The sequence below is a fragment of the Pogona vitticeps genome, chromosome 9, assembly GCF_051106095.1.
Source record: "Pogona vitticeps strain Pit_001003342236 chromosome 9, PviZW2.1, whole genome shotgun sequence".
NCBI lineage: Eukaryota > Metazoa > Chordata > Lepidosauria > Squamata > Agamidae > Pogona > Pogona vitticeps.
In genome coordinates, this window is record NC_135791.1 from 9,768,551 (window position 1) to 9,791,910 (window position 23,360).

The window sequence follows — 23,360 nt, forward strand, 5'->3', positions numbered from 1 at the left end:
GACATTCACAGAAATGCATTTATTTTTCACCATCATCAGGATTATGAAATCACAGCAGCAGAATTCAGTATGTACAAAAGAATCCAGCACCCCTGGAGAACTAGCTTGGAAGGACAGAGGGCCATCTGGCTAATCATAAATACAGGGAAGGGGAGAAGAGTAACCACAAGTGGGAGATCAATGAAGCGCCACAGCAGAAATCAAGAGGTCTGAACAAAATTAAAATGGAGAAAATGCCTGAAAATCAGAACAAAATAACCCAAATACTACAGTGGCACAAATGAACAATTAAATCTCTGCGTACTTTATACCTGAAGTGCCTACCTTAAAGACATTCCCATGCCTACATGAACGCAAAATCCATGCAGACAGTAGTACATTATGACACAGCATGTAATGTCTGCACTGTGTTTATTATACACAGCCTGTTTTTTCCAAGAATCTGCAGATTTTGGCAATATGTAAGCACAAGCATGTACAACAAGGAGCCCATTGTATTGCACCCTGTGATCTGATCACACAGGGTTCCAAAATCCTTACAGAGGAATGCTCAAATTCAGGAATTTAAAGGCTGAAAAGACAGCATAAAAATGTGGCATTCTGAGGCAAAACTAGTTTGAAAATGAGCTGTTATTAGGGGGCTGTTGGGAAATGCCAATTTGTTTCACAGCAACATGGGACTGGATATATTTAGAATAGGAGTGTGCCATCCGTCGTTTTTTGGTGGTGGTGGTGGTTGGGTGTTTTTTTTTTACTCCAACTTCCAAAATTCTCCAAGAAAAACCAAGGCAGAATTCTGGGTGTTTTCAGTCCAGAAACACACCTACATCTTACTCACCATGTCATGGCATAAGATTTTGTATGAACAAGCCGTTAAAATGCCATTACATGAGTGCAGAAAAAGCTGCTCAGAAAATGAAAGTGTCTTTAAATTTGAGGCTTGAAAATAGTTTACTATAATCACCGCAAAACATTTTTAAGATACCAAAACAATTAGCTAGTTACAGCTGAGCAAGGTCACTAAATTATAATATCCTGGCAGCTGATTGATGTCTTGGTTACAACTTGTAGATATAGAAACAACCTGGAACAAGCCCTACTTCTCAGAAGGCCTGAGACAGTCTGGAAGTGAGACTCTGTTCCCAGGAAGTGAAATGCAAGTGTCTGTAGATGTGTCTCTGTTGGCTAGAATTCCCAGAATTCTGCCTGGTGTAATTTTGGAGGATTCTGGGAGTTGGAGGCCCCTTCCAAAAAGGAATAGCGCACCCATAACGTAGACACATTCTGGTAAAGACCTCAAACATGTGCTTCCTCATCTATGCACCCCATTCAACCCGTATGTTCATATGGCTCTGCCAATTTAGTTTCAACAGCGTTTCCCACACTATGCCCCACCTTGAATACCAGAGTCATCACAGAAAGAACTGCAAGCTGGCTACAAAGTGAAAAAGATTCACAACTGCCTGGTGTGAAGGAGTGGCATCAAACATACAACAGCCACTTAGGAATTTGCCATGGAAGGCCAGGGTTGGAGGAGAAGACAGCTGCCATTCTGAAGACTTAGTGACAACTTTGAAAGCCTTTGGTTTCTGTTTCAAATCCCAATGAAAGCAAGGCACCTATGACTCCCTGCAACAGCAGCATTGGCCTTTATTGGTGAACAGGACTTTACCTTTTGGGCACATTATAGTAATTTCTTCATATTCATGTCTGGATTTGCCTTTTCATCGAAAAGCAATCTCTTTAAGAACACTGGACAGTATCCTGTTCTATGGGAATGCAGCTATAACCCTGTAACTCCAACTATGGAGCCATCATGCACATTGCCAACACCTTATGAGAACATCACAACAGCTAGTGCAGTTGGAATTTTGTATATGTAAATATTAAAGAGGATACTGGCTACACAATTCCAAACGTCTATTCTCAGAGACAAACACTGATGGTGGTGGGAAGACGTATTTGTTCATCCTGCAACTACTGTGAGCCTTAATTTGGCAATGATTGCACTATTATGTCACAAAAACCCTTCTCCATTGACTTAGAAGTCAAAACTATTGCTAGAAAAGAGCTTGCAGAAAGGACACTGGCCTTGAGCATCAGGTCTGGGAGCTGCCTGCGCTTCCTGGAGCTATTTTTGGCAAGTTATTGAGAGGAGGACAAACTTCTCAGTTAGTGGACTCTCTGTGTTACTTCCTTTAAAAACTAACATCCCTGTAAGAGATGCAGCATAGGGACAGCTTGATGGCACACACATTCATTTTGATGCAAGACCTTTGACTTCTAATTGGCCTAGAGCCAACTGGTCACTTGCTACAACTGTCCTTGTTCCTGCTTAAACAATTGAGTTGGCAAAAATACCTTCTGCTACCTCCCATTCTGAATGCCTGCTCTGTTAATAGGAGTACAGGCACTGTCTCTCCTTAATGCAGCACGAGCCACTCAGTGTTCAAGAGTTGTGCTAAAGAGGACTGGAAAAGGTTGAGCATTCGTTGGAGGATGAGAAGTAGTGCAAATGAGAAGAGATCCTAAACATGACCTTTGATGTTTCATCCAATTAACAAAACTGGCAAGAGGGATGACCCCTTTCATCATGACACAGATAAAGCCATAGGTCAAAAATAGAGCAGGATTAGTAGAAAAACAAAACACCCCAACTTCTTCTGCGTTAGCTGGAAGGAATGTGGGAAAATATGGATCCAGAATCAGTGGCCAAGACTTTCTTGTGTCAAAACCACTGATGAAAAGGAGTGTAGGACAAGCAGTTTAACATCTTGCTAGTCATACGGGGGTCATCCAACACCCCATTACATAAGCAGAAGTCATGCTGTGTTCTTCACAATCAGTGCTTGTGCAATGGCTGTAACTGGAGGATCCTGCGCAAGGCTTTTTTGCTCCCCAGTGTTTAAAAGATCTTGGCCAATCATTCTGTTCTTCTAAGAACAGACTTCATATTAATAAGGGTTTTAGCTTTAGATTTCTTGCTACTAGAAATCAGGCATTTTCCTGATGTGGTTTACGCTTCAAGAGGCTTCCAAGGCACACTGCAGCACATAGTTGTATTTTTTAAAAAACCAAACAGTTTAACTACAAGCTTGGTCTCTCTCAGCCTCTCTCTCTCTCTCTCTCTCTCTCACACACACACACACACAGAATTTTGGAAACCGTAGTTCCTATGAATGGGACTAGAACGTCTTGACAGAATTTTCAACCAGCTCAGGGTTCAGCACTGGCAATCCCAGTGACCATTTGAGTTGGTGGTAATTTCTTTCAGAACAATGGCTCCCACAGCCAACAAAGCAAACTAACTTTCTATCCAATAAAGAAGAGAATGCAACACCATGAGTCCCCTACTACACTGAAAGTACTATCGGTAAAAGCAGAACTGAAGTTTATTCCATCTTGGACACTGTAGTTCCAGTCTGTAAGTATAAGGAGGTCATTCATTCATCTCGAGGCCCCAAGGCTGACGTACCCAGCTGTAGGAAAAGTGCTATAATCAAGAACTCTGAAAATCCTGTTAACCAGTCAGTGCAAGCAAAGGCAATACCCTCTTCCAAACTGCACCCACCCACTATGCAGAGTGACCACAGAAAAGTCATTTTTAATTAACTGCTATCAAGAATCTCTCCCTGAGAGATTGGGGAACCTCACAACCAGCCCCGGTATATCCCACAAGGGAAAGGAGGAACAAAGTCCTTGCTACATGTCTAGCAAACTCAAGCCAACACAGTGTTTTTTCCACATGGGAATCTTCCATCATGAAGGAGTTTTGGCAAAAGCAAGATGCAGGAGCCTCCCAGCCCAGCCCCAATCCTTAGACATTCAAAGGCAAGAATGATGAAAGAAAGGGATAAAAAGCCCAACAGGGCAAGGAAGAATGGTTATTACAGAGGACAAATGGACTTCTTTTCCGGGAGCTCCCAGGCCAAACTGCTCCATGTCTTCCTGGGTTGAAACGCCACCATTTTCAACACTTGGCTTCAAAAGGGGAAGGGGGAGGGTGGTGTCATCCATCACCGCATGTGAAGAGTCAAGGTGACTATCAGGATAATCCCCAAAAAGAGGATGAAGGGAAGCCAGGTCTTCACAAAGCCCCCTATGCTGTAAGCAAGAAACAGAACACATGCAGTGGGTTTAATAAAAGCATTCACACAGTATACAGTACTACACCTCTTCCACAATCTTTGTGAGCCTAGGACCGTGAGATTTCTTCTGCTTAGTGACTCTCCCTGATCCTTCAGCATATGGGTGTGTTTACATGAAATAGCCATGCCCTTGCTCTAATCTGACTTTGGGCATCAGAACTGAGAAGATCAGGCATCAAAAAAGTTGCTCCTAGAATCTCACAGCTAGGTTAGCCACACAGCACAGGTAATTTGTTGCCTCTCTTGTCATAAAGGGACAGCAGCAGTCTGAAAAAGTATAATTTCTTATCTCTGTTACAAACGGATTTTGTAACTTTTATAAGTAACATGGCATTCTTGCCAAGAGTAAGAGGCTAGCACTGATAATTTGATAACGAAAAACCAGAGAAAGGGAAGGCAAAGGGGAAACAGAAACAGTTTTAGCACAGCACAGGAACTAGAGGAGTTAAGCCAAAGCTTTCAAGGATTGGTGAGATTTACAAAGGTTGTAAGCAAATGTGCAGGATTCTCAAGCTGCTGCTCTTTGGACATGGGGCAGCAAAGGAGAAAAGGCAGAGAGTCCTTTGAGGGAGCAGGAGGCATTTGAGTGGCAGAAAAGGAAAGATCTTCTAATCATCTTAGAACTGCAGAGCTGAAAGGAACCCTACGGATCACTGAATGCAGCCCCTCAAGAAGGCACCGCAGGGGAATCGAACTCCCAACCTCAGGCTCCTAAACCACTGAGTTATTCAGGAGTTCTTGAGCTGTGACCATGCAGTGATATAAAAAAAGACAGACATTCGATAGCACCATGGCCACAGAGGTAAAGGAGGAAAGAGTGTGTGCTGGATTTGGAGGTACAGAGGGCAACAAACAACCGTTGCTGCTTTCCATGTTATGTAAGGGAAGAATTTCTTTAAAAAATGGCGATGAACCATCTGCAGAGAATATGGCAACCATTAAGTTAGTGAGCAACCCATTTCATCCTGTTTCTAAGCTCCTCAAAAATAATGAAAAGGAGATTCTTTGCATTCTGTACGTGACGAGGGGGGGAAGTGTGTATTTTGGGGGGAACTGCTTCATCCCTCCTTGACTCACATAATATTACAAATCAGAGAACTCAGCTTTTTTCTGGCAGAAGAAAGCTCCTTGTTAAATACAGTGGGGTCTCTACTTAAGAACTTAATCCGTATTGGAAGGTGGTTCTCAAGTTGAAAAGTTCTTATGTTGAATCTGCATTTCCCATAGGAATGCATTGAAAACCATTTAATCCGTATCTGCTCTTTTCCGTCCATAGAAACTACAGTGGAACCTCTACTTAAGAACTTAATCCATTTTGGAATGGTGCTCTTAAGTTGAAACGTTCTTAAGTTGAAGCAAGATTTCCCATAGGAATGGACTGAAAACCAATTAATCCATTCTGGCTGTTTTTTTGTTATGTAGAGGTGCGTTCGTACATTGAAGCATTAGTTCCCATAGGAACTAATGCAAAGCTGGTTAATACGTACTCTACCACTAGGGGGAGGATTTTTTTTAACCTAAGATGACCTAAGGTTAAAAAAAGAGCAGGAAAGGTTTTTTTTTCCTGTTCTTATCTTGGATTTCTGTTCTCAAGTAGAAGCAAAATTTAGCAAATGGAGCTGTTCTTAAGTTGGATTGTTCTTAAGTAGAGACGTTCTTAAGTAGAGACCCCACTGTACTCAGTAGCTATGTAGGAGCAAAGTACTTGCTCTTCTTCCCAACAACGTTGTTTTAAGTTCCAAACAGATTGTGTCCCCTCTTGACGTCTTTACAAGACTCACTAAATGCTGGGCATCTGAGCCCCGCACCAAAAGAGTTGCAAGAGTTACTTGCAATCCAGGAGTATTCCAGAGTACAAACACCGTGATATTCTCAGATCCGACACCTTTCATAGAGTCCCCGTCCCCGCCTACAATGGCCTTTAGAGTAGTGAGTGAGCTTTCCTACTCACCTTACATACTTTCCATATATCAAGGAAAGGAAGCAAAGTTTGACCATGTTCCAAGAAGTGCTGTTGTCGTATCGCATGAGGTTTAAGGCCAGGGCGACATGTGAGTGGCAGTTGTCACAGCAGAGGTTGTGCTGAGATAGAATAAGTACAGTTAAGAATATTTGTATTTCGTATTTCTTACCCATTTTTAGGTCTACCTGAATATTCTTTTGGAAAACACCATGAAAGAAGGAGGTCAGTATGCAGCTATCTAGACATTACTGGATTGCAATTCGCATCGGTCTTAATAAGAATGGTCAGTAGTGAGTGACAATGACAGATGCAACCCAAGAATTCCTGAAAGGCCAAAATGTACTAATCCTGGTGTAAAAAAAATCACTGTGCATGTTCAGATGCATATCATACTTGTCTTTGTCAAGACATTCATCTAATGTGTTTCCCTTCACAGTTACATTACAAGAGCAGGGCCCTCCCTATCATTCACCAAATTGGATTCTAGTACTGAGAACTGGAAATGAAGGTGCTACAGAGGTTTGTGTGATAGTGATTAATGAACTTCTGTGAATAACTACAGTTCTCAAGCTTGGGCTGCAGCTCCCAGAAAGTCTGATAATTGGTTAGGGTTTCTGGGATTAAAATTGCCAAACACCTACCACGTAAGCATAGAAATCACTGATTCTGGAGCAATGCTTCATAGGAAAATTATGAGTTCTTTCCTTCTATAGGGGGAAGTATATAAATTCATATAGATACAAGTAATGGTATTTAATGACCTAAAAGCTATTAATGTTAATTTTAAAACATTAATTTTAGAACAACACATTTATTCATGATGCTTTGCCTTTTTGGTTAGGAACTATAACAAATGCAATGCATTTAATTTACATGTCATTTCCTTCTCCGTAAATATGGCAATTATTTCAAGATTATAAAAAATAATCTTTGATCAATAAATGCAGTGGTTAAACTGCAATATTGCAGTTAAGACTCTGCTCATCACCTGAGTTTGATCCAAACAGATTCAGGTAGCTGGCTCATGGGTGACTCAGTGTTCTCAACCTTCTGAGGTCAGTAAAATGAGTACCCAACTCACAGAGGGGGAAAGTGACGCTTGCATAATTATGTTACAAACTACCCAGAGAGTGTTCTAGCACTATGTGTCAATATATAAGTCAAAACAACAATAGTTCTCGCTTACAAAAAAAATGAGACATTAAAAATGATACAAAAATTCTGGCAGATCTACACGGCTATGCATCAAATCAGATTATACTTTCCAAAACGTACTTCTTTAACCACAGAAGCACAGCACCTCCGAAAAATTTCCTGTGAGGTCTTCTGCTGTTCTTCAATATACAGACTTGTTTTTAAGAACAGATTCTATATCGGTTTTGTCCCAGATTTCAAAACACATATATTCCAGGCTGGAATTTCCTTCTTCAGGCTGCCACAAAACTCTTTGCTGTTTTTTCCTGCAACACACTATAAACTACCATGGCTATCCTTTCCAAGCTTGCCATTTCAGTGCAAAGGTCTTGTCAAGAACCCTTTTCTTCAACAAGCAAAATTAACCAAGAAGAATCTTGTAACAGATGATCCTAAGATTGTATTCTCAAAGGATTTCATGGCTTGGGATCCAATGGTGGTTGTAGTTTTTTCGGGCTATTTGGCTGTGTTCTGGAGGTTTTTCTTCCCAACGTTTCGCATGTCTCTGTGGCCGGCATCTTCAGAGGACATCTGAAGATGCCGGCCACAGAGACTGGCGAAACGTTACAAAGAAAACTTCCAGAACATGGCCAAACAGCCCGAAAAAACCTACAACAACGATCCTAAGATTCTTACTTGAAAGCAACCTCTGGCATTCGCTGCTAAACCATGCACTTGTATGATTACAAAAATTAAATTAATTGTCAGGAATTGCCCATCCATCACTTTTTTCTTTTCTTTTTGCAGAATACACAAAAGTAGACTACACTGTACACATTTTAAGACTTTATTTCCTGCACACTCCTAAATGATGCCTAAAATGTCAGCCAGCTCCCATGTACTGTAAGGCTCCTCTCTTCCCAAAACAAATATATAGAAAAAGTTGTCTGAACAGATCCACTGGATTTTGCTCTTGTAGTATTTTCTGTGCCATCCAACGGACTCTATTTGGACAAAAACAAACCCAAGCCATTTTCTGGTGAGCTATGATGCAATAAAGTAGAAGTGATGTGCTCTGAATTCAGCAGGTTTGCTATCTGAGAGAAACTGAGATTTCTTCCGGGCAGAGAACACTAAAATTCATTTGGGTGTGGAAATAACCTGATAAAATAATATATTCTATTTTATATTATTTTTATTCTACTTTGTTTTTTCTGACTGTTAGGATGCATACAATTCCACACACAAAAATATGTTTTTGGACACGGTGTGTTTTAATATCCTGAGTCAGAAAATACCCTACAACTGTCACAATGCTAGTTTTGTATTTTGTGTCTAATTTCAGTCCATGCAGGTTACAATAACACACTGACAAGATTTTTCTTCCCTGACAGAAGTCTTGCACCCTATGTATCAGATGAAACTTTTACCATGGCTTAATCTGAAAGCTAAGGAAAAAAAACCTCCATTTAAGAATATGCTGTTTCAGGCAAATGTTTAAAATGCAAAAAAAAACCCACAAGGGAAAAAGGAAGTTGCTCTTCTTAAAGCATTTTATTGACTCTACTTTTGAGAAAGGTTACAAGGAGGGGAGGGCAGGAAACCTGTGGTCTTTTGACTAGTGCTGCTGTGCAACCAATGAAAGCCTCAACTAATGGCTCTGCCGATTAGGGTAGCACTCCAACTCCATCTGGGGCACAATGTGGTTCTCATCCTGAAAGAGAGGACAGCCCTAAATCTGTATCTTGCTGAATTTCAGCAACTGGCAAAAAAATGCATTTCAGACATGTTACAAGTGCATTTTTTTTGCCAGTTGCTGAAAAATGTCTGCCAAGGGCAGTATCAGAAAATGACTAATTTTTCTGATTTTGCCCACAGGTGAGCACTCTGATTTGTTGTTGAAGTCAACTCACCATGCGGTGCTTGTACTCCTCAGAGGCATCATGCACTGCTGTATCCCATGCGTTAGGGCCACAGGAATATACTTTGCTGGGATCCAGCTTCCAGTATCTGAAGAGCAAAGAATAAAAAGAATGGATACAACTAAAGATGTCAGTTCACATGTGTTGCTCTGTAGTCTTTTGTGTCTTTCCTTCCAGGGGTGAAATATATTCCCTTCCAATATACCCTCTTACTATAAGGATTTTCAAAATGAAATCAAAGATTAGGGTTGTGCTTACATGCTCCTACAATCACAACTGTACTGAAAACATGCAAAATTACTATTGGGTGCTGAATGCAACATCTTGAGCGTTACAATACATAGGCAATTTTCCAGCTGCTCAATTTTTTTTAAAGCCTCAAAAAGACGTAAGTGGCCATACACAGTGCTCTGGAATTCATTCCAAGCACAGTGGGTGACAAGGCATAATGCTTCTCTCCAACTTCCTTGAATTCTCCTAAAAGCCAATTCGTTAATGAAGTTTTTGGCACAATCACTAATGTACAACTACAACCAACTGAAGAATTTGTAACGGGAATAATTGTTTATCTCTGCATTTCCCTCCTGTTCATCCACTATCTCCTTTATGCCTATTTTTAGACTCTGTGCAAGGACTTGTCCTCTAAATTTTATTATTTTATTCCATTTTTTTGTCCACTGATGCCCAAAACAATTTACAGGATTGCTTTGTCTAAAGACACGGAGTACTAGCACCCAAGACTGAGCTAGATGAACTTGTGGTCTGTATCTCCCTTAGAGTCCAGCATATGTCAAACCTCTCTCCGTTTGATGCCCTCCATAGCTATTGGATTACAACTCCCATCACAAGCCAACAAGCCCACACTGGCAGAGGATGCAAGCAATTGTAGTTGAACACATCTGAAAAGTTGCAATTATGGAAATACAGAAGATGGAAAATGCTTAAGAGTTTATCCTTGGCAAAGAAGTCAGAGAACAGAGGGCCTTCAAAGGAAAACACTGTGAAGTGTTCATCATCTACAGTAGCTGTTTCAAACTTTTCATCCATGTGCCCTTTTCCAAAGGAGAGAAGAAGTTAACCAAAATAAACACTACCCTCAAATGATTCCGTGTTGGTTCCCAAATAAAGTGGAAGAACACTCAAGCAATGGATGTCAAGAGACAGTTTTTGGAACTTTAGGAGTAGCATTATAGGCTTCTTCTCTCCCCACCTCCCACAGATTTCAGATACACAATCTTACTGCTGTTGTTGAGCAAAGAAAAAAAAAGTAGAGCTGAATTTACAGGTTTCTCTGCTTTTCGTCACCATCTTGGGCAATAATGAATCACCTTCAAAACCAGAGCAGTAAGAAATACTATTGGGAGTTTACAACTTTACATGTGCCTTCTAGCTTGCTTAACTGAGAGAGACTTTTATGGGTTGGGAGTAATTGTCAATCTGTCCGCATTAACCAATAATTCTCTCCTGTATGTCAGATTTCAAAGTGACCCCTGCGTCTCTGCTAACAAACTTTCTTCCTTACAGAGTCGTGTCTATTGATGGTGATTGATAGAAAATGTCTGTTAAAGCAGCGGTCCCCAACCTTTTTGGGACTGCGGACTGGCTGAGCCTCTGAGGAAGGCGCCCCCCCCAGGTGCGCGCGGGTGCATGTGTAAAGGGGTGGGGGAGCACTCATGCTGGCGCTGGCATGTGCACACGTGCACAAAGCAGCTGTGGGGCGGGGAGTGTGTGCTGGGAGGGCAGGAGTCCTGTCTTTGTGGCCCAGTCCAGCTCAGGCCACAGACCAGCACCGGGCCACAGACCGGGGGTTGACGACCTCTGTGTTAAAGTATATTGAAGCAGAATTGTTAATATATTCACATTTATCAGTAAATGGAACATTTTAATTCTTTATATTAATGTCTCAGAGTGAGTCATTGAAATTGTAAGTGCCAGTTAATGATAGAGGATGGATTCTCTGGGAACTGCATTTTTCCATGTATAAGACGCTTCCCACTTTTCTAACTCAAAAAACTTAGCTTTGAGTATTCAGCCTATGGATTCAGAACACTCAGACATTACGAGTTCCTGTTGCATATGAGTCTACAGGCTCCACCTCCAACGAGGTGTGTTCCAATTGGTTTGTTCAGCATCAGCTGACGTCTGCTCCATAAGGCTTGTGACTGGAGAAAGCATTTGCAGAGGCAAGGTTTGGACAGTTTTGTTCTCTCCTCAGCTTTCTTCCATGTATAAGACACCCCTCAATTTTTAATATAATGATTTTAGGGAAAAGTAACGTCTTATACATGGAAAAATACGGTAACTATTTTAGTCTGTGAATCCCTACACTTCTGCTGCATAGCTGAGGAAAGTTAATGGCAAAAATTTCAGAACTCTGCAACAAATACTATGATTAGTGTATGATTGTACTACAAGATAAGGATGGGACTTCTAAAACATGAGGACTTTTCCATCTCATACTTCATCCAGAACCGCCTCCCCCAAGGCAGAATTATGGGAGTGAAAGCCACAAATCTTAAGGTGTTGGAAGACCTTGCTCTACTTCCATGCCATTCGCATTCTGCTTCTTCTTGAACAAGTAAAAAGAGTGCTACCCCTGCACTGTGAGTGTCCCAAGGATCTCTGCAACTTGCAAAGGTCCATGGGAAGGCAAGTCCTTATGTCTATTACACTGTCTGGAAGTAATTTCCAACTAAACTACCTCTCTCATGGATCTTTGTGAGTTGCGGAGAACCTTGAGATAATCACAATGCAAGGAGGGCCTTTTTTATTTTTATTTTCCTTTTTTTACTGTTTGAAGAAGCAGCAGAGTGGGAATTGCACAGAGGTAGAGAAAGCTGCTTCCTTCAGAGGTTTGGGGGTGCTGGATGAATTAGGGGATGGGAAGTCTTCGAATTCTGAAAGTTCTATCCTTACTGGAAGCTCAGAAGATTCAGATTCACACTTATGAAGAGATGCAATTTGCTGTCTGCTGCAATTGGAATATTTAGTTCTTACTAGCCTTTGTTAAACCTTATCCACTGAAAATCTCTTTGAAAGTAGGACTTGAAGGAGCTGGATGAGGTAAGCAGAACTTACTTCACAGGCTTCCCAAAAGCCATGTTGTCTTCCTACAGAACAAAAAATAAGAAGCACAATTCAGTTAGTGTACACCATAAAATAAAGACAATAAACTTACTGATTGCATCATTGTGAGCTTTCATAGTTTAAAGAGATGAAGTCCACCCCATCACCACTTTCTTCTCTCAGGCCTGCTGATAAATCTCACAGTGGGACTGTCTAGATTTGTTCCTCTCCTCTCTTTGGAAGAGGTGAGATAGTCATCCCCAACATGGCAGCCTCCACATACATTAGGACTACAAACACTGTCACCCCAGCCAATACACCCAACAAGAGTGGCAATTCAAAAAATGTGGAGGAATCAGTTTGGAGAAAGCTGGTGTATGAAACTTACTGTACATCAGTCTTGCTTCACAGAATCAAAATTCTGGGTTAGGCAATGCCCTTACTGGATCATTAGAAAGTTACAAATAAGATGAGCTTTGAAATTCTACAGAACTCTTCATCAGGCAAAGATAATATATAACTGATACAAAAATTGTACCATTTGTCTAATGGAGAACTGCACTGAATTTGGAAGTTTGACATAGTTGCGACTTTAGTGATCTAATAATAGTCTCTAACCCATTACTTTGCTTCTGTGCAGAAATGGTTGAAGAGTCATATGTTTTTACACCTGTAGAAACACTGCTTTGGGTGTACTGAGGTTTTTCCAGACAAGAGCCTATGTTCTAAAGCTGTTTCCCTTAATATCCCACAGTTTTTAAACATATGAGGTCCATTTTTTCAGCTGACAGTTAATGTTCTGCAATGTATCTTCTGTTAAGAAGACTTCTAGAGTGGAGAAGACAACTTTACAATTGTAAGAAGGAGCCAGAGGCAAACAAGCCATCAAGGGGTCACAGACAAGGAACATTGTAAATCCACAGTTTATTAACAATTTCATTAATGAATTAATACAGCTAATACAACAAGCTAAATGTTTCCCTTATTTAAGGTTAACGACAATAAATCTTGTTATTCTGCTAATTTTCTGGCAGGCTACATGCTAGAGGCAGGTGTAGTCAAAGATTTATACAGATTTGCACAGAAAAAATACATTCTTTTTTACTGTAACATGCAGTAACTGAAGTCAACTGGAAGTTTCCCTCCATCAAACTGCAGTGCTGAAGGGCACTTCTGGGGATGAGTTGCAAGGTACAGAGTAGGGAAGGTAAACTCTTCCTTCCCCAGATGTAACACTCCCCATAACCTGATGTGATAAGTTCTGCAAAAAAAACCAAACTTTTTTGAAAAAAAATCACAGGCTGCTCAGGGAGGCCTTGCAAGCTGTATCAAAGCCACAGGCTGGAGCTTCCTTAGCCAGTCTGTCTACTAGTTGAAAAAGCTTATACTTACAGAGACATAGTATGGCCCTGCAAAGTCCCGGATGACTCCAGCTGAGGTACAAATTCCCATATGACCAATGATGGGGAAAAGCCACCTATAGAAAAGAAGAAGAGTACAAAGGGGCCTGCTAGTCCTGCTCTTAACAGAAAAAGGAGTTTTGAAAAGCAGAAGGAGCTGCTGACTGAACAGAAGAGTAGATGGTAAACAACAAGAAAAAACTGTCTATTCATGCCTGAAGAGCTTACTTGAGTAAAAATCAAGTATTACCCTAAAGGGAGTCTTGTTCTGATTTCTTATGCTCTGTACAATGACACTATTTCTATTCGAACAAAATCACCTCCAGGCAACCACTGACGTAGAGGGAAAGGTCTGTAAGTTAGAAGTGCTGGAGATTTACTTCTTTCACACCTTCTCTTTGAAACATGGCTCCTACCAAGCCATAAAACTCACAAAATGATTTAGAACCAATTAGTTTCTCCCTGCCTAATTTACTTCACAGCGATGTTGCGAAGGTAAAAGGTGAGGAGGAACTGGGACTGAATTATGAGATACAACTAGTAAATGTTAACAGAAACTTTTTAGATCAGCAAAACCATGTGGCTAGATCATGCATGTATAATACAGTAACACATGTATTCATGGATCAGGTTCACAATTCTGCAGCCAGACTGCTGGCTGGTACGAATTACAGGGATCAACAGAGCTCAGTTGTCACGACTTTGCTGGTTCCCAGTCCATTTCTACACTCAATCAGAAGTGCTAGTTATGACTTATAAAGCCTTACACAAGTGTGTGTCCAGGCTGTTTGAAGGACCTTTTTTCTCCTTATATAATCCACTCCCCCACATCTCTGAGATCTTATGGGGAGGGCCTTCTCTTGATCCCACTGCCACTGCAGGGACATCTGGTGAGGACTTAAAGAGAGGCCATTGTTGCTGGCTGCTCTCAGTCTACGGAATTACCTGCTTGCAGCAACAGGTGAGAAACACTCCTTTTCTTGAAAGAACTTATAGGACTATACTTTTAATAGGAGATGAGGCATATTTTTATTAGGTATTTTATGTTTATTTGCATTTGTTTTGACTGTTTAGGTTTAATACTTTGACAGTAATATAGTAATTTATGATGCTTTTTAAACATACAGACTGTTAGTTGTTGTGGGTTTTTCGGGTTCTTTGGCCAAAGAACCCGAAAAACCCACAACAACCATCAGATCCCGGACGGGAAAGCCTTCAAGAATACATACATACATAGTGTTAAAGCTGTTGTACACCCTTGAGTCCCCCTCACTGGGAGAAAGACAGAAGATAAATAATAACAAGTCCACAAATAAATAAATAAAATAAAATAAATAAATAAATAAAATAACAAAGACAGAGTAGTAACAGACATCTGTAGAGCTCTTTGCAAGGAAGACTTGGTCTGGGAACGGACAGGAGGCACCCACACACTGCCTACATCGTATTTACTATGTCACCCGCCTTCGGTCCTTTTTAACGAGAAAGGTGGGGGTAAAACTATTTTAAATAAACAAATACAAAAACGCGGTTGTTCCTGTCCACCTTCCCTTTCATCATGCTGTATTTTTGCAGTACTGATGTCTTTTTTTATTGTTGTTTTACTTTAAGAGCCATCTAAACTGAGTCCTCTCCTCCTGAGGAGGAATACACCGCCATGCTTGAACCACCTCCACCCCTTTTTCTGCAAGGAAGGGGGGGGTCCCCTCCTAACACCCCCCCCATGAGAGAGGCCAGGCTGAGGTGGGGGCCATCCTCCCCCCGCGGTGCCCCATCCTTCTCTCACGGACTCCAACGTGGCCAGCTTTCAGGGTCCCTCCCTCCCTCCGGGGAGACCCGGGCCGAGCCCTCGGAGGCCAGGCAGGCCCGCTTCGACGGAAAGAAGCCCCCCCTTCCTTTCGTAGCTCCCCCCGCGCGAAGCGGGCAGCGAGGAGAGGCGGCCCGAGCGGGTTGGGGAGGGGGGCGGGCACTCACGTGAGCACGGGGATCGGCGTCCACACGACGCAGTAAGGGAAGCGGCAGCGCTCGGGATCCAGCCCTGCCCCGCTGACGCCGCCGCCGCCGACCCCGACCGCCACGACGCCGTGGAACTGCTTCATCTTCCCCTCCGCGGCCTCCTCTTCCTCCATTACCGGGAGGCGCGGAGGCGGTGGGTGACGTCACTTCCTGGATACGGTCGCCTGGCTTCCGGGACAACTGAGGAGGGAAGCGGGCGGGCGGGCGGCCGGGCTGAGCTCTTGAACCTTTCCCTCTTTTTTTTTAACGTAGTCGGTGGTCGCTGAGGGAATTTCGGGCCTGGTTTTTCCTAAATTACCTCACAGGGCAGTTGGGAAACCAAAAGGGGGAACGATGAGGAGCCGTCAATGTTTTCTGGAAGGAAATGGCAGATAACTACCGTAGTTTCCTTCTGCAGAGCAATGAGTTGGTGGATTGACCCTCAAATTCATCTCTCGGTTCATTTTCCCAGCCTTTCAGCCCTAGTTTGGGGTGGCTGAAGCCGTTACAAGATGGCACGTATCAATGTAACAGTTTTACGCCATTTGGGAAGAAGCTCCTGAAGTACATGCATTTTAGGTTTCTCTTGTCTGAAAAGTGGGACGAAATAAGAGACAACGTTCACCTCCTTTGTAACCACGGAACATGTTAACCATTGGACATTTGGAAAGTGTAACTGAGATTTCATCTACAATACATTTCAGTCCATTTAATTCTGTCTCTTAATGTCTGACAAAGCGGACGTGTCCATGAAAGCTTGCATTAAAATATAATGGTTAGTTTTTAAGGCGCCACTTGTTTCTGTGTGTTTGTGTTTTGTATTGTTTAACTGGATTTAGTCTGATAATTAGTCTAATAATTTAGGCTTCATGTCTTAATAATGAGGTCTGTGGTCTTGGAAGAATGCAAAGAGATTGTTCCTGTAGTCAAAGAGAAAACAGATTTGGAAAACTTAACGATTGTTAATGACAGACAAGACCTAAAAGTAAAAAAGGGGGTAAAAATAGAATCAGAATTCTAAATGCCGCTTTTCAGAGACTATCATGTAAAGATGAAGAGAGCTGTATCAGTACAAAGACAGAGAACAACAAAGGAGAAAAAAACCCAAAGATTTTGCCTAAAATCCGAGAAATCAAAAGGATATTTAAACCTGGATTTACACTTGCTGAAATATTCACAGGGGGATATACTGTCTGAACAGAATAAAATAAAGATTAGGGGAAATACAATGAAGAACTATGTAGAAGAGATACAAGGACAACAGTTTCTTTTGAAGAAAATTTCTTAATGAAGAACTAGCAGTTTTAGAAAGTGAAAACAAAGCTGCTGTTAAAGCACTTGGATGAAACTATGATGAAACTAGAAAAGATCCTCAAGTGTTAAGTAATGTGATACTGTAGTAGACAAAACATTGTTGTACTGTACTGTAGCATGTTCCCTGTTGCTCTGTATGGATATGAAAGCTGGACAGTGACAAAAACTCACAGAAAAAAATCAATTCATTTGAAAGGTGATGCTGGAGGAGAGTTGTATGGATGGACCACTAGAAATATACGTATATGTGGTAGATGAGATCAAGCCTGCAAAAATGATGAGACTTTCATACTGTTAACACATTAAAAAAACAATGCTAGCAAATGTTAAAGGCAATAGGAAAAGAGGAAGACCAAATAGGAGGTGGGTTAACTCAGTGAAAAAATCATGGCCTTGAGTTTGCAAGAGATATGTGGAAAGCTGTTCATGACAGGACATTTTGGTTATCACTCATGAATAGGATTGCCATAATTTGGAGTTTACTAGATGGTGAATAACAACATTTGGAACTTTTAAATCAACCATTTGTTTTACTTAAACTGGGTTCTACACAGTTGTTATTTATTTATTTATCTTATATGCCGCCCACACTACCCAAAGGTCTCTGGACGGCATACTACAATTAAAATACAGTTAAAAAGATAAAACTATTAAAATTAAATTAAAATATATACTCTAAAAATTGCCATCAGGACCCACAGATGATATTATTTCAATTAAAAGTCTTCTGGAGCAGGAAGGTTTTGACCTGGTGCCGAAATGGCATCAGCGTTATGGGTATTTCTTCCACATGCAGATGATGTGGGGCTTGTTTTGATTCAGTCAGTGACTTCCTAGGTTGTATTTCTCTCGAGAAAGCTGTGTTTTAGTTTTCTGTTGTTCTGGAAGACGGTGTTTAGAATTGTGGTGCTTTGAATTGAAGTTTCTGTCTGTTACAAGACCTTTGTGGTCAGAAGTTTTCAATTACAGTACCATGTTTCCCCAAAAATAAGACAGAGGCTTATATTAATTTTTGCTCCAAAAACACATTAGGGCTTATTTTCAGGGGATTTTTTTTAAATGTACAACAATCTGCATTTATTAAAATACAGTCATATCATTTTCTTCTGGTTGCTGCACTATGGTGGAGGGTGGGGTTTCACTTGACTGGGGCTTTAACAGTATCTCTAACAGTTTCATACCAACGTTAGGCCCGAATATCAATTTGGTAAGCTACTGTGTGGGTTATCCGTATGGACATCTGTCATGGAAACTGGAAATGAAGATTTTAAAGAGCAGAAATTACACCACTGTAAGTGGTATCAAGAAATGACAATAATAGATAATATTTTACTGTGTTGGGAGACCATCTCGTGGCAAGCTGTTCTGGGCGGTTTACAACAATTTAAAATTACACACACATCACCAAACCAAGGAGAAGAAATAATGTTAACAGAACTCCTCAAAGGCAACAGCTAAACCAGATAAAATTAACACAGTGTGCGTTAATAAATCTCTCACAAAGGATGGATGTTCCTGAAAGCCTCTTTAAATAACTTGGATTTAAGCCACTCCCTGAAGAGAGGGAGTTTGGTGAACATCAACAGGCAACAAGTTCCAAAGCGGTGTGGCAACCACTGAGAAAGCCCGGTTCCTAGTACTAATTTTTTAGGCCTCCTTTGGGGTGGCCATCCACAACAACAAAGCTTGGGAATATGGGTGGTCCTGGTAGAAGATCCTAAGGAGAGGCACTCTGACAAGTAATGAGGTCCCAAACTTTGAATCATGATAGGGCATAAGGGAGCTCTTTTCATGCTAAGGGCGACAAGGTGACTTTCAAGTTTTCAACAAAAAAATGTGAGTTTTAAAATGCAATTGGGTAACCCAATATCTTCGTTTTACCTACCTTTTGTCAGAATGTCCATTTGGGGCATCACTTCATTTCTTAATTCTACATTGCAATGGTGGCAATGTTGTTGTTGTCACTCTTTAGGTCACACTCTGGTAGTGGCATTTAGTTGAAGACTGTTGACTTGGGCAAGAGGACCATCTGACAAATACTCTGAACCCTTTTTTGAAAGGACCCTATCATAACCATATTTATGTAGCATTTTAGTGTACTCATCGCCCCAGTGGTGGGTTTCATTTCCTCATAATTACCTTCTTGAGTCCCACCATTAAGAGAACAGAGGTTTAAATACATCTGTGGGTGTGATGTATGAAAGCAATCAGAGACTGGCATGTAAACTATCCTAAAAAGAGTGAGGAAATCCTGGCGCTGGTGGGATTTAGTTTCCTACCCCTTGAGTTGGCCAGTTAGCAATGGTGACGGGCCTTTGCCTTTTTGATTCCAGTGGCAAATGCAAGATGCAAGCAGCATCTTTTTTGTGGATGCTGCTACTACTTAAGCAATATTAAGGAGGATTCTTGCAAGAGTTGTTCAAATCTCTTCCAGTTTGGAATGGAATCACATGCACAGGGTCTCCCCATTTAAATTTTTATTTTTTTAATTCAATATTTACAATCTAACTTGGACTACCAGGAGTCTCTTCTAGGGCTCTTGTAGGGATGATTGTTTTCTGTCATGCTAGTGATTGTAATAGAGAGAGGTATAAGCCAACGTCTTGATGGACTAGGTGATGCAAGCTAAGCATGAAAGCAGTTATTCTCTCTAGCACGTATTTATTATTCAGTGACTATTCTGGTTAGGGTATTCCAAGAGCTATAGTCTCCAACCTATATGGGTTTAAGCATGGCAAGAGACAAACATCTGGTACTCAGAGCCACCTGAAATGAGTTGCATGTTTTAGGGGTTTTGCATGCCCTAGAAGAGATTCCTGGTGACCAGGTGTGTGGCTTTCCAGATGTTAGCCCTAGTCAGCATAATCATTGGTGAAGAATGTTGGGAGATGGTGTCCAAAAACATCTGGAGGGCTGTATTTTGTCCTCTGTTGTTTTAACATGTATCACATTACAGACTCAATTCTTTGCACAGAAGCCCATTCAGTGGTGGGGATAAAGCAGGAAAATCTCTGTGTGTCTGTATAAACAGAATTTCATGTGTAGTTAAGCAAACAGAGCAATCGTCAATCAATAGACCTAACAGAATAAAAAGATGCTGTTTGGAGAAACATCTCCCTGGCCAGCATTATTATTATCCTGAAAAGTGAAATAGCTCTGCACAAGATTAGGGTTGCTTCCCAGATACAGATGCTTGAGACTAACCCGTCCTGAGCAAGAAAGCTGTACAGATCTAAAACAATTAGGCATCAGTGACCAGTTCCTGGTTGCTTAAGACAACAGTTATGAAGAAGTGAAGATATATGTGGTTACCGTAGGCCCCTGCTTTGAGGAAATATGAAAGAAAAACTGAACAATTAGAGATTCATAAAATAATGGAGTAGGAAGGGGCCTACAAGACCACTGAGTCCAACCCCTTGCTTAACATAGGAATCAAAATCAAAGTATATATGATACGATGGGTGCCTAATTTTCTTTTCAATTCGTCCAACATAGGAATGCTCATCACCTCCCGAGGTAATTCACTCCATTATTGTACTGCTCTAACAGCTAAGAATTTTTTTCCTGATATTCAACCAAAATCTGGCTTCCTGTAACTTGGGTTCATCTTTATGTGTCACTCACTCTGGAATGATTGAGACCAGATCCTACCCCTCCTCTGGATCTTTCAAGTATTTGCTTTCATATATCCCCTCAATCTTCTATTATCAAAGCTAGACACACCTTTCAGCCTTTCCTCATACGGCATGATCCTGGTAATTTTTGTTGCCTTCCTCTGAAGTTATTCCAGTGCTCTGACCTATAGAAAATTATTTATCCCACCAATATCTACATTATGTCCAGTGACAAAGCTGGAAAAACTCCCAGAGAACTTAACAAGACACTTTGCAGTAACTGTAGTTCATCCTCAATCTTCTTAATGTATTTTTCTTATTACTGTATCTTTTAAAATTACATTTTCCTCATACTGAGCTCCTCATCTCTTTCGTAGTATCCCATACATTACACTGATTGCAGCCTTCCCTATCATTTATATTCCATATCTCCATTATTTCTTTTCCTATTTTATCTACCATTTCTTCTTGCTGAAGCATATCGTATTTAATCTCCATCTTCTAACTTGTTTATACTAACATTTAATGCTACTATCAATATTTATCAAAGCCACTATTTTTTCTTTTCTGTTTGCTATCCATTTTTGTTGTTTTTAAATGTCTCTTGCTAACCTCAGCTCATTCTCAGCTTTTGCCTTCCTCATGCAATCCCTGCAATTATTTGCTACTTGTCTGTACTCTTCCTTTGTGACCTGGCCTTCCTTCCACTTCCTGTCCTTTTTCATTTTTAGGTACTTAGGTTTTTGTGCAGTCTCATCTTTTTGCTGTTTTCCACCTTTTTGTGTTGAAATTGGTAGTAATTGTGTCTTTAGAATTTCCTTTTTAAGAAACTCTCATCCATCTTGCACTCCTATTTCTGCTAGGATCTCTTGCTGTTGGACCTTACTTATCATTATTCTAAGTTCACTGAAATTGACTTTCCTAAAATCCAGAGTACACATACAGCCAGTGCTTTCTTTGTAAGTAAAAACCCAAGTAGAACATAGTCATTTCCCAATAGAGTTCTCCTAACTATGTATTACTTCTTCTACCATGTAATCTCTCTTGGTTAGACTCAAGTCAAGAATCTAGTCAAAGAGAGCTAATCCTCTAAGTTCTTCCTCCCCTTTTTGTGGGAGAAAAGTATTGGCAACCCAAGCCAGGAATTTCTTGGAGGTACCATGTTTGGCAGAATTTGCTTCCCAATAGATATCAAAATAACTGAAATCTCCCATTACTACACATCATCTCTCTTTGAAATTGTTGCAATTTGTTTTTCAAAGATTTCATCTTTTCCTTGATCAGGTGGTCGATCGAAGACTTCAATGGTCACATTCCTTTTATTTTTTTTACCTGTTAGATTAAACCAGATGTTCTCAATGAAACAACCAAGATCCTCCTCCTGTATTTCTGTGCAGGAATATGCATTCTTTAAAATATCCAACTCTGACATATAGTGCGACTTCACCTCCCTTTCTATTCTTTCTGTTATTTTTGAACAAATTATATCTGTCAATAGCTGTATTCCAGTCATGGGAGTTATCCCACCAAGTTTCATTTATTAATTTTTCCCTTCCTGAACTAAGATTTCCAGTTCTTCTTGTTTTTTTCACATAGTCCTGACATTCATATAGAGACACCAGAGATTGCGTGATTAGTGGCCTGCTTTCCACCATCCATATTTATGAAGATTATTATTGGGCTGCTTTCTTTGTTCCTCTTATTGTGCATAAACCTTCATCAATATTTACCTCTGAGCCTGCATCTTCCTCCCCCTTCCAATACACTTTAAAACCTCCCTGATGGAATTTTTTATACTGCAGCCAAACATGTTCTTCCCAGTCCTTATGAGATGCAACCCATCACTTGCTAGCAGTCAGTGTTCCTGGAAATGAAGCCCATGGTCCCCAAATCCAAATCCCTCATGTTGACATCTTCTTCAAAGCCAGTAATTCAGCTAGTGTATTTTCTTTCCCTTCTTTTTCCTCTTCCGAGTTCTGATAGAATAGACAAGAGTACCTGGGGCCCCAAATCTTTGAGTTTCCTTCCCAGACCTTCCAAGATTGATGCGGTTTCTTTGTAGTTCCTCTTATCTCTGTCATTTGATCCCATGTGATCAGAAGTGATATATGCATCCATGGCTTTATGAGCGACGGCAATCTTTTAATTACATCCCTAATCCATCCTCCAGGAAGACAACATCCACATCCACAGATGTTCCTAGCAGATTCCACTTTCAATCCCATGCAGTAGGGAGTCTCCTTCTACAACTGTTCTTCTTCTTGTAGGGCATGGGCTCAGTGACTGTGTTCGATAGAGTTTCATCCTCTCTCATGTCTTCACACAGAATCTCCTGTATGCCTTCCTCTGCATGCTATCTGCCAGGCTCCTCTTTAAGAATCTGACAGTGGTTTTGCACTTCCATTGCTTCATTGTCTTCTTCTTTTGCTCCTACATGTGACTCTTTTCCATGGTGCTTGTGACTCTTTTCCAGCTGTATTCCATGACTGGAATACAGCTATTGACAGATATAATTTGTTCAAAAATAACAGAAAGAATACTTCAGCATTCTTCTCGTCTGCTTTATCTTGCTGTTCTTCCACCTTCAGTGCCTCCTTTAGCTGCTGCTGCTGGAGGAGAGTTCTGTCTATATACTTTTCATCTTCTCCTATATCCTTAAGAATGGCCACTTGCTGCTCCAGTTTTTTTTTTCACTTTTTCTTCTGCAGTGCCACCAACTGGCATTTCCTGCATGTGTACACTGTGTTTTTCTCGGGCACAAAAACAAACTCTGCATACACCATGCAGGACACCACCATTGAAAT

At 40.9% G+C, this 23,360-nt stretch overlaps 2 protein-coding genes across 2 annotated transcripts in view; both read right to left on the reverse strand.

The window, feature by feature from the left end:
- LOC110088419 (trophoblast glycoprotein) overlaps positions 1–3,975 on the reverse strand; it is a 29,914-nt gene extending 25,939 nt beyond the window's left edge. Inside the window, exon 1 of the mRNA XM_078380131.1 lies at positions 3,892–3,975. The gene's annotated coding sequence lies outside the window, so the exon portion shown is untranslated. The remainder of the gene's footprint in view (positions 1–3,891) is intronic.
- On the reverse strand, positions 1–23,010 carry TMEM222 (transmembrane protein 222). Its single transcript, XM_020810699.3, has 6 exons — positions 15,608–23,010; positions 13,626–13,710; positions 12,246–12,277; positions 9,159–9,255; positions 6,100–6,230; positions 1–4,104 (listed from the first exon to the last, which is right to left on the reverse strand). The coding sequence occupies exons 1-6, from the start codon at positions 15,760–15,762 to the stop codon at positions 4,017–4,019; spliced, it is 588 nt and encodes a 195-aa protein (XP_020666358.1). The 5' UTR covers positions 15,763–23,010; the 3' UTR covers positions 1–4,016.
- Positions 23,011–23,360: the final 350 nt, after the last annotated feature.

Bases quoted from the DNA above. Each gene is read 5' to 3' on its own strand.
- TMEM222 (XM_020810699.3), bottom strand. From the start codon at position 15,762: ATGGAGGAAGAGGAGGCCGCGGAGGGGAAGATGAAGCAGTTCCACGGC. The intron at 12,278-13,625 runs GTAAGTATAAGC...TTTGTTCTGTAG, and splicing joins CAGGGCCATACTATGTCTCT to GAAGACAACATGGCTTTTGG. The intron at 4,105-6,099 runs GTGAGTAGGAAA...TCTTGCTTACAG, and splicing joins ATATATGGAAAGTATGTAAG to CATAGGGGGCTTTGTGAAGA.